At 47.9% G+C, this 15000-nt stretch overlaps 1 protein-coding gene across 1 annotated transcript in view; it reads left to right on the top strand.

Annotated features, from left to right (window-relative positions):
• The window catches only part of igsf3 (immunoglobulin superfamily, member 3), a gene marked incomplete at its 5' end in the record, with an annotated part of 128687 nt that extends 118025 nt beyond the window's left edge, over nucleotides 1-10662 (top strand). Inside the window, 3 exons of the mRNA XM_083639447.1 lie at nucleotides 5866-6276; nucleotides 9337-9810; nucleotides 10155-10662. Coding sequence (XP_083495573.1) covers nucleotides 5866-6276; nucleotides 9337-9810; nucleotides 10155-10405 — 1136 coding nt within the window. The 3' untranslated portion in view covers nucleotides 10406-10662. The remainder of the gene's footprint in view (nucleotides 1-5865; nucleotides 6277-9336; nucleotides 9811-10154) is intronic.
• Nucleotides 10663-15000: the final 4338 nt, after the last annotated feature.

Below are 15000 nucleotides of genomic sequence, written 5' to 3'. Positions count from 1 at the left end.
GGGGTGGGGTGGGGTGGGGGGGTTTGTGGGGTGGGGGGGGGGGGGAGGAGTGGTAATGTCCCTTTTGACACAATGGGATCAGAGATACATCGCCGTCATTAGCATAGAAATTAGCCTCCCATTATAGCAAGAGGAGCAGCCACGCCTCCTCCAGGGAGAAGCCCATCCCTCACCTCTACTGACTGACACCCCACTCTCACTCTGATCTCTCCTCCGACCTCTGTCACAGGGGAGGGGGGGCATGTGTGTGTGTGTGTGGAGGGCGTGGCAGCGGGCAGCGCCTCAGCCCAAAGTGAGCTGTTCAGGGGGCATGTCTAAGCCCTCAGTCCTGACATGCTCACGGTCCCGGACGTGGATTAGCCCCGGGCCGCGCTGATGCTAATGCTAAAGGCGGAGCAGGCAGCCATTAAGACCATAAGCCCTCAGTCTGGAGTGGAGCTGCAGAGATCCCCCAGGAGCATGTTCTTCTCTCTTCCTGTCTTTCACATCTCTCTCATCTTTCTTCTGTCTCGCTCCCTCCCTCTCTCTCTCACGCTCTCTCTCATGCTCTCTCTCCCTCCTCCGCTCTCTCTGGTGGTAGGTGCTTGTATCTGTTCGGTTAGGGGATACAGTATATCCCCTAACTCGCCCACTTTTCTCTCATCCCACCCTCCTTAACCCCCTCCCCACCACCCCCTCTCTCTCTCTCTCTCTCTCTCTCTCTCTCTCTCTGCCCTTTATTATCTATCTTATCCATTTTGCCCACTCTGGCCTTTCTTCAGCTAAGCGGGATTACATCTTTGGCCCAGTGGAAAGCCTGTCGGCTCAGTGGTCATTAAGCACATATTAGACTATATTTAAAGAGAGAGCCAAAAAATGTGAAGCGGCGACCCCACCAGCACCTCTAGTGTTTGCTCTTCGTTTAAGCCTCATTAATATTGATGAACCCCCAGGTGAGGTTGCTGCATATTCATGTCGGGTGGCATGTGATGAGACGGGCTGTGATTGGCAGATAGATCATGGTACTGCGGCAGGGCGGAGAGATGAGAGATGGAGATGAGACTAGAGAGAGGAGGAGATAATGATAGATTGGTGATTATGGGGGAGATGAGAGAGGGGGGAGATGGTGTTAAGGGGCAAGATGAGGGGGGGAGATGGTGTTAAGGGGCGAGATGAGGGGGGGAGATAGTGTTAAGGGGGGAGATGAGGGGGGGAGATAGTCCAACTGAACCCAACGGAACGCAAGTAGCGCGAGGGTCAGAGACGTTTCAGAGTCTGAAAACAAATCTTGTCTGAGATGACAGGGTTGAGAGGCGGGCCATAATAGCATGTCGATGATTTGATTTGACAATTCTGGGGACTGGATTTGGCATTGGCCAATCCTGGCGTGTTCCGCTCCCAAATCGAGTGGGATTCAGCGTGTTGTGGTGCTAGGCGAGTGCGATCCGCAGAGCACCAGGCAGCCAGCTGCTTCTGTGTGGAGCGGAGCGGACAATCCGATGCATGAGTGCTGCCCGCCCGCCTGCAGCTGCAGCACTAAACCGAGGAAAAACCTTCTGAATTCCCAAAGCTAAAAAGACTAACCGTCTTTGATTTACTATCTCTGAATGTTCTCTCTTCCATCGCTCTCAGACACCTGAACGCTTGACCGGCCTGTTTCTCAGCTCCTTTGAAGTTATTCTGAAATTGAGTTACATTGTGTGTGTGTGTGTGTGTGTGTGTGTGTGTGTGTGTGTGTGTGTGTGTGTGTGTGTGTGTGTGTGTGTGTGTGTGTGTGTGTGAGCGCGCGCGCGTGTGTGTGTGTACGCTGTGCACTTCTTGCCCCTGGACCATAAAATATCTCAGACGTTTTCATCTGTTCAGCTGTTGGCTTCCAAAGTAAAAGTCTGTGTTGCGTGGTGTAGCTGTGCTGCCTGCTTCTCTCTCTTTCTTCCTGCCAGCACGGGGCTGTTGTTTGTGGTCGCTCCACCCATAAATAAAAGGAATAAAGGCAACTTTATCTGAACTCTGCAGTCTCAGTCTGTGTAATTAACCAGACAAATTGGGTGCTCATACGTAGGAAGGCGGCGAGGCAAGGGTTCAATGAGCCACTTAGTGACTGCAGTGTGTGTGTGTGTGTGTGTGTGTGTGTGCGTGCGTGCGCGCACACGCGTGCGTGCGTGTACGTACGTGTGTGTGCGCTCGCGCTGTAATGATGCCACATTCTCAGCAAAATAAGTGGAGTTGTGGGTTAAGAAGCACTCTCTCAGAATCTTAATAAACGGTGATTCTTTTTTCCTCTCTCTTTTTCATTGAATCATGCCTGATGATGGTAACACCAGGCTCTGGCTGTGTTTAATCATGCCTGATGATGGTAACACCAGGCTCTGGCTGTGTTTAATTGGGTCTGCTCTTCCTCATTGGAAGATGCCGCAGGGCTCTCGCAGGTATTCAGCCACTCCCCCGTTGTCCGTGGAGACGGCGGGGGTTGCCCTGGAAACCACAGAGGCAGGTGAGGAGCACGTGTGTGTGAGTGTTATCACACCTTTAATGATCCAAATTAGTATCTTCTCCCATCGGAGTGGCTGTCAATTCCCAGATGAGCTCATTGTGAGGCATGTAGCAAAGAAAGCTTAAACAGTAAGAAAAAACATACCGTAATGTATATAGCGGCACGCGTCCTCTGCTCTTCTTCCTGTGGAGGAAATAAAGTGAGCAAAAGAACAACAACAACGAAGAGGCGAACAAGTTCAAGCCTGTTGCATATACACTGGGCCGGGTTTGACTGGCACATTCAGTAATGCAGAGCGGAGATGACAAGTGTTTCCAATTACGCGTTTGTCTTACTTTGTGGCTGCACCCCTGAGACTCATTAACGAAACACACTCGCAGAGAACATGCAAACACACTTAACAGAGATATTGACAGACAGCCTCACTAACACAGCCGTATACACACACATAGGAGAGCCACTCTTGGCGTAAAGGGAACGCATCATACAGTAGTGCATGGATGATGAATGGCCTTGTTACAGATGTATGAGTGAACAGGCGTCCTATATGGTGCACGCTCAGTGTATTCCTGCAGCATAGCTGATCTGTCCTCGCCAGGCTATTCTCCATCCTCCTCTGCAGAGGCATGGCTGTGCTGTGCTGTTAAGAGGGATGTAGCTGTCGTACAAGAAACCCGCTTCTCAGCGGAAACGGGCACGTGTCAGTGGATGTGACAGGCCGGTCTGGGAATTAATTCGCTGTTCTCTTCCTGAGACAGTTCACAGCAAGAGGATTCAGGGGGAACCGGGGCATTGCAGCCGTTTCTAGGACAGAAAAGCCAGTATCGCTGCTTCCTCTTCCGCCTCTCTCTCTCTCCATCTGTCTTTGTCTGTCTCTCTCTCCCAAGTACGAGCTTATAATAGCTTATAATATTCTCGTTATAATAACTTGGGACGAGCTCGTGAAACGATGCGACCTAATAGGGCTTGAATAATTAGCCCAGTTGAGCATTGAAAAGGCAATCCTGTAAACACTGATGTGTGCAACAGGCTTCCAGCGCCCAATTTTTCTCCTGGCTGCGGATTCAAACTTCTTCAAATAGGAAACGCCAGAGAATTGCCTTTTGACTGTGCCAATTCAATCCAGCATGGTTCCACTCCAGGAGGTTCTGAGGTAATTCTCCTGCAAAAAAAATGATTGCCAGGAGTCTGCAGGGCCCGGCAGTAATTCCGGATGGGGGAGATTGTCAAGCTTCCGACCGAGTCTCTGGTGGGTAGCGAGGCAATATGATGACTAATTTAGGATGCTCACTCAAGATGCCATTACACAGCTAGCTAGGTGCTCCGCGACGGCGCCTCGCTTTGAACATGCATCTTTCGAAATGCAACCGAATGCCTGCGCACAAAGCAAATACTCACAAAAGGAAACGCAAGAACAATTACAAACACTGACCGTTCAAGCACACTCGCCAATCTGCGGGTAAGTGTGAAATGTTCTGGGCAGATGGCTGTGACTCCAGGCAGTCAATCAGTCAGTCAGTCATAGCTGTGACTCCAGGCAGTCAATCAGTCAGTCAGTCATAGCTGTGACTCCAGGCAGTCAATCAGTCAGTCAGTCATAGCAGAGCTTAGTTCAAGCTAGGGAGAGAAGGACATGATGGAACAAGGGGGGGCTGAGGCTTGTTCAAGCAAACAGGAGAGGGAACCGGCGCGGTTGGAGATCGTCTCAACACTTGCTCAAGCTGCTAAAGTGGCAGAGCTGTCCTATTTTCATGCCATATTATGCAGGGATGCAAACTAGTCACCTTTAGGGGACAGTCACCTTTTTCATCCCAAAATAGGACACTGGGATACGGCAACATTTTTGGAGATTCGCTGATTTGCCATATTCCCGATAGTATAACTAGAATGTAGATGCCTTTCTCTCATCTGTGCGTGCATTAGAAAGTGCGTTTCATCCCTCACTGCTAGTTAGCTTAGCTGTACTGTACTGACGACTGTAGCCTACACAGCACATGCCTCAGGCAAACGAGGAAGTAACTGAGGTTACAGAGGGAACCCTCTTTGTTAGTTCTCACTATGGATTTACTTCCAAAATGACCGCTTCCCGTAACTTTGGATTATTATTTCATTGGGTGGTGAGTACACGAGTCACAACATGTACATGTGAGTGTTTCTGGCGCTGTTGGAATGTGTATTTTGGACGACTGAAGGGGGTAAGCAGCGGTACCATAGACTGCCATTGTAGTGCTAAGCTAACTAGCAGTGAGGTGTGAAACGCACATTCTGATGCACGCACATAGAGAAAGGCATCTACATTCTAGTTATACTATCGGGAATCCTTTATTATATAAAAGTAAGCAAGTGGGCAATACCGGTCTGTCTGTCTCTTTCAGTTTTTGTCCCACTGATGATTGTCACAATGTCTATGACATCATCAGTGATGTCATCAGTGACATCATTATGACTAAAATCATCTTATGACATCACTGATGATGTCATAGGCACTGAGGATGTCATAGGCATTGTGACATCATCAGTGATGTTATCGTAAGTGTGACATCATCAGCGACAGTGATGTCATCAGTGATGCGAGTTGAGAAATTGTGCGCCAATAGGGCAGGTGAGGCCACGCAGCAGCCGAGAGTTCTGCTTTGATTTATTTTTGTGTGTGTCTGTCTCACAAAAGTACATAAGGTATGTATATTATGTGTCCTCCATCAGGTGTGTGTGTGTCTGTGTGTAGACGTATGTGCACATGCTTGGAACTCAGCAGTGTGTGACAGCGGGGGGGGGGGGGGGGGGGGGTGTCTGTGGGGGCGTTCACACCTGATGCACCTGCAGCTAATCCTATCCCACACACACCATGTGACTGTAACGGTTACAGTGTAACCAATCCCGTCGCAGCCCTAGCTCCTCGCTGACATCTCAATCTCACCTCTCCATCGCCTCCTCCCCTTCCTAACGCCTCTTCTCACACCCGCTTGACTTTCTAAGTGCATTCCTTCCCCTCGCTCTCTGTGGCAGAGTGACAGACCCTCTGCCTTGCTTTCATCTTGTATCTTCCCTCATATATACATACAATCCACCCCCTACTTCATCCTTGTCTATTCTACTGCTGTACATCTTTTGATCTTCCATTTTTACCTTGACACCAACAGACCTCTCCTCTCCTCATCTTTGATTTGCCTGGCGTTTCCCTCCTCCTTTAGACCCATATATTTCTTCCTCTCTGTCGCCTGCAGTACCGCCCACGCACCACTATCTCCTTCTGCCCTGCTGCCACCAGAAATAAACCCGGCTAGCGGCCGTCTGTCACAGAACAGAGATGGCGTTGTGTACGTGTCGCCAGCGCTCAACATTTCACTGCACCCAGACGAGTGACTCTTTGCTCCGTCTCTTTCCCTCGTTTGCAGTGAGTAAGCTCCGAGTTCAGAAGAGCAACCACTCTCTGGCGTACCTGGAGGACAGCCGCGTCCGGATCAACTGCTCCGTCACCTCGCAGACCAGCGCCGACTCGCAGCACGCCGTGCTGTGGTACGTGCAGCGCGCGGCGGGCGGCGAGGCGGACGAGCAGCTGCTGAAGATCGAGCGCACGGGCGCATTCGAGTACGGCGCCTACGCCGACGAGGAGAGGCTCCGGCGTCGCGTGCAGGCGGAGCGGCTGTCGCCCCGCCTCCACGCGCTGACGCTGAACAGGGCGGAGAGCAGCGACTCGGGGACCTACTACTGCCTGGTGGAGGAGTGGCTGAGCGACCCGGACGGCGTCTGGTACAAGCTGGCCCGGGAGTCTTCAGGGTTCACTCATGTTGTGGTCCGACAGCCAGGTGAGTGAGGGTTCAGACCAGCGGGCTTCTTTGGCTAATAGTGTTTATTCTTAGTTATTCCCCCGCTGCAGGCAGGCGGCAGCTGGCACTCTGGCCCCACATGTTGTCCTGAGCTCCTGTTTGAGACATTACCCCTTTCCCCTCTCTCATTGGCCTTTGTTCTTACTGTTCTACTCCTGTGCCTGTTCCCGTTCCCACCTGTCCCACTCAAGGTCTCGAGGCCGCCCTGCTCTGATGAAGCCCTTAAATGCCCACCTGCCCCGGGCAGAGCTCAGGTGGCAGAGTAAGATGGAGTGTAGTCCCATGCCAGCTGCCATATGGAGTGCCAGAGGGCAGAGCCTGGCACAGATGAGGAACCTCATCGCCTGGTCCGGCACTCAAAAAGCCTTGGCATCCCACCTCATGACAGTTACCTAAAGTACACTCCACCTCCACCTCCATGACTGACTTTCCCCCTAGCCCTTAGTCCCTTACTGTACCACCTCATGTACCTCTCTATACTACCAATCAAAAATCTGGACACACCTGATTGAATGTTTTTCATGATCTTAAAGCCATTTTGATGTAAAAGATCGTGCTTGACATTAGTTTTTTCAGACAAATATAATATATTGAAGTTGATGCCTGTATGAATTTCATTCCAAAGCATTTGCCTTTCAATCAAGGCAAAGTGTGGCTGCTTTAAAGAATCAAAAGATAAGACAGTTTTGTGTCGTTTAACACTTTTTTGTCACTTCATAATTTAAATTTTTGTCATTTCATTGTCTTTGCTATCATTCAAAAATGTGGAAAAAATAGTACCACTAAAGCTTTTTCTCCCTCAAACATTTGGCTGGTAGTGTATATTGAAATCCCATTCTCTCCTCAATGCAAATACGCAACGTCACATCACCCTCGTAGCCACGTATCTGATTTTCCCACCAGATGAAGGTGACTTCTCTCAGACCGTCCCTAGGAGCAGTTTGGTTGTGGCAGCCCAGAGGTGGTGTTTAGAATGCAGAGTGAAAGCCATGGCGTGTCTGTCTGCTGCATCTGTCCAGCTACTGTAGAAGCTGAAGGTCAGACAGATTGGTCATAAACTGGCAGGACAAGAAAAGCACTCAAATTCAGTGCCATTCAATGAGCTCTACTGGCAGGAAGCACTTCACTATATACTGCCAAAGCTTGATAGTACTCAATAATGATGCCATTAACCCATTGATACCTGATGCAGCATTTGCGTGTATATCCCTCATTTGTGTGTGTATCCCTTTAAGACCGCAAACCGCGGTCTTAAAGGGATACACACACAAATGCTGCATCAGGTATCAACGGGTTAATAGATATGGTTAAAAGTCCAATTATTCAAAAGAAACAATAGAGTAGTATGCCATAGAGCAGTGGTTCACAAACTGGGGTACGTGGAGGAGGTACTACAGGGGGTACTTGAGAGAAAGGGGAAAATGGAAAAATGTAAGAATAGATTACACAAATAAATGAAACGTTAAAATAAATCTGCTCAGGAGGCACTAATTGCAACTCTTTCACTCCATTTCTTATTTTGTAATGTTATATTCTTCAGAAGATGGGTTATCATCAGGGTCGTAGTGGAGGCTTAACGTAAGTAAACGCAGTTTACCCTCCTCTTTGAAATGAGGCAGAGTTTACTCACCTGCTTTCAGATCAACTGTATCAATCAACGATGCATTCATTGCATCATATGCTATAGTTTTTTTTCTCTTGCCGTTTTCTAAGCCAAATGTTGGCGTCAGGTAAAGGAGGTACTGAAGCCAAAACAATTTAACAACCACTGCCATAGAGTATAGTAGTGCAAGTATAGCAAACACAGTGAAATATCAAGAGCAAGTGTAGTAGTGGAGTTTGCAGTTAAATCATGTGTTTTTTTCTTTACTCATTATCTCAGGTTGTGGCACATACAGTAAAGTGGTACTGTGGGGCCCTATGAACTGCTTCACATTCACCCATTACTATTCTCCATTTATTCTCTAAAACCTATGGATGACAAATGAGCCACTCTATTGGTGCATTTGCAGAAGTAGAGGACTTTTCACAGTGAAGGAGGAAGCGCATGTCTGTCTCAACTTCCCCTGTTCCACAGTCATATTTTAATATATCTTCCGCTGTTCAACAGCCATATTTTAATATATCTTCCCCTGTTCAACAGTCCTATTTTTATACATGCAAATGCACAGATCTGCAGCCTGCTGTGCCATTCACATCTCAGAGTATGTGCACCACATGCACACTTTACTTTAGGATTCCCTTTCATGTTTCCCTCGAGTCTCACCTCTGTTTCAAAGTTATTATCAACCACTGTACCAGGAAGCTGTATACAGTGATATATATACATATATTTATAACCATATCAATGTATATTTTTAATAAACATCCGTGGCAAACTCCAGCTCTGATTTCCCCAGCGATATGGTGCTGGATGGTGTATATGAAAGAATGCATTCACCTATAGGAAGTCATCCAGAAACGTGACTGTCAGGAGGACAGATGAGGGGAGATGTGTGTGCCAATGCTCTCCTCCTGTCTGCTCTCCCTTCGACTCCTCTCTCTTTGCTTTAAGACAGAGAAACCAAACTCCTGCACGAGCCAAATCTTTACATGTAGCTCTTTGTCTTTCTGACTGAAGTGGAAGTGGGTCATTGTACCACGGTCCCTAAATGGGTGTAGCAAACCCATGCAGACAGACAGAGGAGCCCCCGGGTGGCACCAGACCCTGCTGGGACGCTGAAGAGAGCAGCGATGGCTGTGGGAGGCAACACTGCCTCAGTCCTCCATGGATTTCCTTTTGTTTTGTTTTGTCCTTATTAGCAGAACCCCTTTTGTGGTTCTGTGGAATTGTGTTTGATGTTCAAAGGTTTTGGAGCTGAACTTAGTGTTACTTTGTCTGAATGAAATTTGAACATGAACTCTACTGTTCTGCTCCAGGAAATTGATTTTCAACACTTCTACAATGCCTCTTTTTCTGCCCCTGTCTCTCTCTCTCTCTCTCTCTCTCTCTATCTCTCTCTCTCCCTCCCCCTCTCTATCTCTCTCTCTCCCCCTCAGAGGTGAGGCTACAGGTGGAGGAGACGGAGTCCAACGTGACGGTGGCCGAGTCCAGTTCGATCCGGTTGGGCTGCAGCATTCCTTCCCAGTCGTCCCGAGACTCCCGCTTCTCAGTCTCCTGGTACGTGGAGCGCTCCGTGGTCGAAGACGAGGAGGAAGAGGAGGAGGAGGAGGAGGAGGAGGAGCCGGGCGACGGCGGCGAGCGGGAGCGGGACTGCGTGTTCTCCATCGGGCACGACGCCGTGTTCGGCAACGGTAACTGCAGCCCCACCGAGGAGGCGGGCCCCAACTCCCGTCTGCAGTTCGAGAGGACGACCTCGGACCAGTACAGCCTGACCATTCAGGGGGCGCGGCCGTCGGACGCGGGCCGCTACTACTGCCACGTAGAGGAGTGGCTGCTCAACCCTCGCAACGCATGGTACCGCCTGGCCACCAACAACTCTGGGTTCACCATTGTCAATGTGATGCAGCAAGGTAAATCCTCTTTAAACCGAAAGACTTTTAGCCTCTATAAATGTAGTTGAAAATTATCATTTTTACAAAGCTCAGGGGGAGGGAAAGCGCCAATCCAATGTCATACCACCAAATGAAACGTAATGCAAACAGCATAGGAGATAATTAACTGCCACTGCTGCTGCTTTGGAAGTGACGAGTTAAACCTCTGAGCTAGGGCTGTATTCTCCTGAATTTAAAGAGAAACCGAAAAAAGTTGCTGCCAGTAAGGGACAGACGAAACATTAAATGACTCCGGAAAGTAATGTGCTGTATAAAAGTTGTATTTGCATCACTTTCATTCCATGTTTGTCCTCTGTCAACAGTCTCCACTCTGCAGTCGGTGGTGTGCTCCAACGACTCCCTCTTCTACTTTGTCTTCTTCTACCCCTTTCCCATCTTTGGCATCCTCCTCATCGCCGTGCTGCTGGTGCGCTACAAGAGCCGCGGCAACAGCAAGAGCCAGGATGGCAAGAACGGCGCCCCCCTCCTGTGGATTAAAGAGCCGCACCTCAGCTACTCGCCCACCTGCCTGGACCCACCTGCGCTCAGCCTGCACCCTGGCTCTGTAGACTAGGGAAGGTGCCCCCCCTCCCACCCCTCTGACCCGAACAACACCATGCCAGGGAGGGGATCTGGACCGTACCTGTCTTATCACTGCTGTGTTGAATTTGTCAATCAATCAATTGATCAGTTTAGATGATTGCGACCCTGGTGGCTGCCTGTTTTATGTTAACAAGAGCTTGTGTATGTGTGCGCATATGTGCGTACTTGAGTGTGTGTCTGAATGCGTATGTGTGTTGTGGGTGGGGTGGAATGTGTGTGTGTGCAGGTAATGGGTGGAATGTGTGTGTGCAGGTAATGGTGTATGTCTGAGAGAGAGAGAGAGAGAGAGAGAGGCGAGAGAGCGATGTGAAGCTTCTCTCATTTTTGTCGTCAGTCTGTGAAACTTACTCTTCATAGCTGCGGTTTGATCTCCATTACCCTGAATGGTCGTCTATTTTTCAAACACAGAATTTTTTTTTGCATATGAGTTTGTTAAAGTGGCCAATCCGGGAAGAGCATTTCAGAGAAAGGACTCTATGATGGACTATGGAGCGAATGTGGGTGCCAAAAAAAAGAAAAAAGAGTCTCTGCACTGATCCTAGAGCAGCCACAGCCCTGCCCACTGTGTCGGTTACCATAGTGATGCTCTGCGCCCACTGACTCCGGAGCTGACGACTGCGTTGCCAGCCTGCGTGGAGACAAAGACAAGGACACACAAACTAAGTCTGTGTCCTGTGTGAGGATGTGTGTGTGTGTGTGTGTGCGTGTGTGTGTGTGTGTGTGTGTGTGTGTGTGTGTGTGTGTGTGTGTGTGTGTGTGTGTGTGTGTGTGTGTGTGTGGCCCACCTGCCTCTACAATGAACTCGCCTTGGCAGACAGAGACAGGCCCTGGTGCGCGACTTAAACACTGCCAGACACTGGGCCTCAGTGAGACTGCGCCGCGCTCCTCTTCTGCTCTGCTCCTCTCCAGCAAGGGGGAGGGGATGCTGGAGAAGACATGAACAGCTCTCTCCTGCCGGGGATATACAGTACTTTGACACGAGGGATCTTTTTCTGTGCCAAGACCTCCTTATTCCACGCCGTCCTCTGCGAGTAACGTTTGAAGTTTAGAGAAGGGGAAAGCTGATTGGCTCCGAGGCAGACTGTAAATATGGCTGCCTATACCTCCCGCTGTGGGATTATGGGCCTTGTAGGCATACGGGCGATTTTTACGCTCACATGAAATCAGTTGAGTTGTTCCACTTAAATAACACATTGGGGGTTATTGACTGAAATTAAATTCTTGCACAAGTTCTCTAATATGACCACCGCTACTTCGTCGTCCTGTCTTTAAAAGATTAGCATCAAAGTCTCTGAAAAATAGAACTAATGAGTTCTTAACGAGGCACACTGAAGATGACTAGTGTGTTTAGATGTGTCTCATATACACCCAAAAACTGTTACCTGCATTTTGGAAGAAAGAATTGGGGAGGGCAAATGTTTGACTTTTGTCTTTTATTTGGAAGATTTTTTTATTTATTTTATACTACTTTGCATAGCTTTTTAATATGTTCCTTTTGCTTTGAAATTCTCTAAGAACTGTGGTGCTCGTGTTGCCAGGGAACTGCAGCAAGCGGATTATGTCAATATAGCCTGTGTGTTGGCAATGTGGTAGATGCTAGACTTGTCCTGCGCATTGCAGTCGGTAGCATTTCATACCAGATTGTCAGGTTTGGTCAGTGTCAAAACACTGTATATCTATTCCTATATTGAAACTTTATCGCAGCTTCAGAAGTACAATAGACGAACAGACAAAAATGGATCTGTTTGCTCGAGTCACGTTTATTTATTGAAATGTACTGTAACACCTAGCTAGGATGTTTGATCTCCGTAGAATGCATAGACAGCTGAAACTGAACTGTTACATCTCCCCGATGGTGGATTCCAGCTGAGGGCGCTCTCCTCAGCTGCCCTGACCACACGGCAGAAGGTTGTGATGAAATCCCTGTCACATTCCCCTGGAAGGCAGCAGCCAGGAGAGGCGTGAAAGCGCTCCACCTGACCTGGGCTAACCCTTTCACTGGGCTAACCCTTTCACTGCTCCACCTGACCTGGGCTAACCCTTTCACTGCCAGACTGAACATGAAATCCCTGGACATTCTCGTCTCGATCGTGTCGACATGTTTATTGCATGACAATATTGCAGGAGGCATTTTGATGTTTTGTAACCTTTGAACCTCCTGAGCGTTGTGTTTGTGTGACAGAGCAGAGCCCCCCCGAGCCCCCCTTCCCGAGCCCCCCACTTCCTGAGCAAAGACGCAGAGCCGACTTCCTCCCCACATTCAATATTTGACTGCCGACTTCAGATGTGCTTTCGACCTGCGAGGTTTAAAGTCGTCTATTTCAAGAATGGGCTCTGTCCATGCTGTTTGATATGCCTCATGTTTGTTTTTGATTGCTTTGCTTTTATGCAGCACTTCATCTATTATGCGGTCTTAAGTTAACAGTCCAACAGTACATAATATACTTGACACTGGTACAGTCCCGACATCCCCACCTTTCCACTTCCTGCGTTGTTTTTTTCATGTTCATAAGCTGACCAATCCGTTTCAACTATTCCAGGAAGGGGTACAGTACAGTTGGTTAGGTATGAGTTTGTGATGCATGTGCAGTTACAGCCAGTCTGGGCAGTGTCTTGAAAGGGAAGGTTCACTGTTTAGAAGTCAGTCCTATCATCATTCATCAAGCCTCCAGCTCGGGTGTGGAAATATCCAAAGTGTGTTCACGATCACAACACACTTTTTATTTTGGAGGAATTGGCTTTAGGCCACTGTTACTGTTTGTTGCATGGAGCTCAACAGTCACGTGACTTTCCATGATGTTTCCAGCCCCAGAAGAGAGTTCCCCATTCATTTTCTCCATAGACATTTCGAAAGATCCTTTATATAATGAGTTTTAAGGCTGGAACCAAGCCAACCCGTGACCTACTGAATCAATTTGTGAGTGACCATAAAACTAGTATTTGCCATGCATGCCGATTGCTAAATACAGTTTGTTAAATCCTACCAACTGGCCTCTCATGATTGAAGTGAGGTCTCCAGACCAAATTTCAAGCAGAAGGCCACTCATGCATAACCTGATCACCCTGTGACGTCAGTCAAGTTCTAGTATGACGTCAGCTATGTTGTGGTCAGTCAAAGTCCAAGTATGACGTCTGCAATGACGTCAGATATGACGTCAGTTCATTCTCATACATATAGCAAGGGGTCACCTCTCTCTCTCCGGCCGATCATAGCAGCAGCTAGCTTCACGGCAGTCCATCTCCCCTGAAGCCGTCCTCTGAAGCGTTGTTTTGCCCCACCCACCTCCCCAGTCCGCCACCAACGAGTCTTGACTCCTGTAGGATCTTAGTTGGAGCAAAAACAAAAAATAAATACTTTTTGTTTTGTTTTGCTGGTGCAAGTCAATGATTTATGAAAACATTTACATCAAAACTGCAATCAAACCATTCTGGTACTTCCAGGCAGTACTTAATATAACAAGGATAAGTAATAGAGCCGTTTGAAATGACGTGTGTGATTTGAGAGTAATGGTTTCTTTCACATTGAGTTCCACTCGCATTGCTAATAAATGATAATGGGAGGCTTTTTCAAAGGCACAAAACCCTGTGAGCTTGTTGGCTTGTTGGTCGATATGATTGCCTTTCATAAATCGTGAACCTTCCCAGGAATGCAAATTGTCTGACTCCCATGACAACAATGGCCTCTCATTGTTCAGCTTTAGTCCTGAAGAGGGGGGGGGGGGGGATTCAAAATTCAACTCAATTTTCCTTTCAAGACTTTGATCCAGGAAGTGGAGGGCGTGGCCTTGGTGTGATGTCGCACAATATTGCCGTCATTGGAGCTGTACAGTTGTACTCTGAAATCTGAATGGTGTTTTTTGTAGTAATAATAATACCACCCCTAGCTGCCTCCCAATCATCCTCCAGACGTTCTGACAGTGTTGTAGCTGCGTTATGAGGGCTGCATGCAGTGGCTGTGTGCTGGCTCCAGATTTAGCTGTAAAATACTTTGTGGTGATGTGTTCAGTTCAGCCAGTGCTGCTTCCCCCCCCCCCCCCCCAAGTGATGTATTTTTATCTGATTTTTTTTTATCTATGAGAAATAGTGCACTGAAATAAAAAGGAAGGCCATAATGTTATTTTCTTTTTAAATATTGTGTTCTTTTGTTGTATGACCATGTTTTGCTTATTTTTTATTTTATTATATCAAATACGGTAGTTACAGTTGTGACCATCAAAAAGGCACTTTGCTATTGTCCGTTTATTGCAATAAAATACATTCAGTGCAAAAGCCCTGTGTTTCCCTTTCATCCATTTTTGTTATTCAGTGCTTTTAGGTGACCTTTTAAAAGTGCTTCATGGATCCCAGGGTTACAACAACCGTGATATACCATACCATAACATACCATACCCATAGCATACCATACCATAGCATACCATAACATACCATAGCATAGCATACCATACCATACCCATAGCATACCATACCATAGCATAGCATACCATACCATACCCATACCATACCATAACATACCATAGCATAGCATAACATACCATAACATACCATACCCATAACATACCATACCAT

The sequence above is a fragment of the Poromitra crassiceps genome, assembly GCF_964638095.1.
Source record: "Poromitra crassiceps genome assembly, chromosome: 6".
NCBI lineage: Eukaryota > Metazoa > Chordata > Actinopteri > Beryciformes > Melamphaidae > Poromitra > Poromitra crassiceps.
The sequence above is the reverse complement of the archived record's forward strand: the minus strand, read 5'-3'. Positions and strand labels throughout refer to the sequence as shown.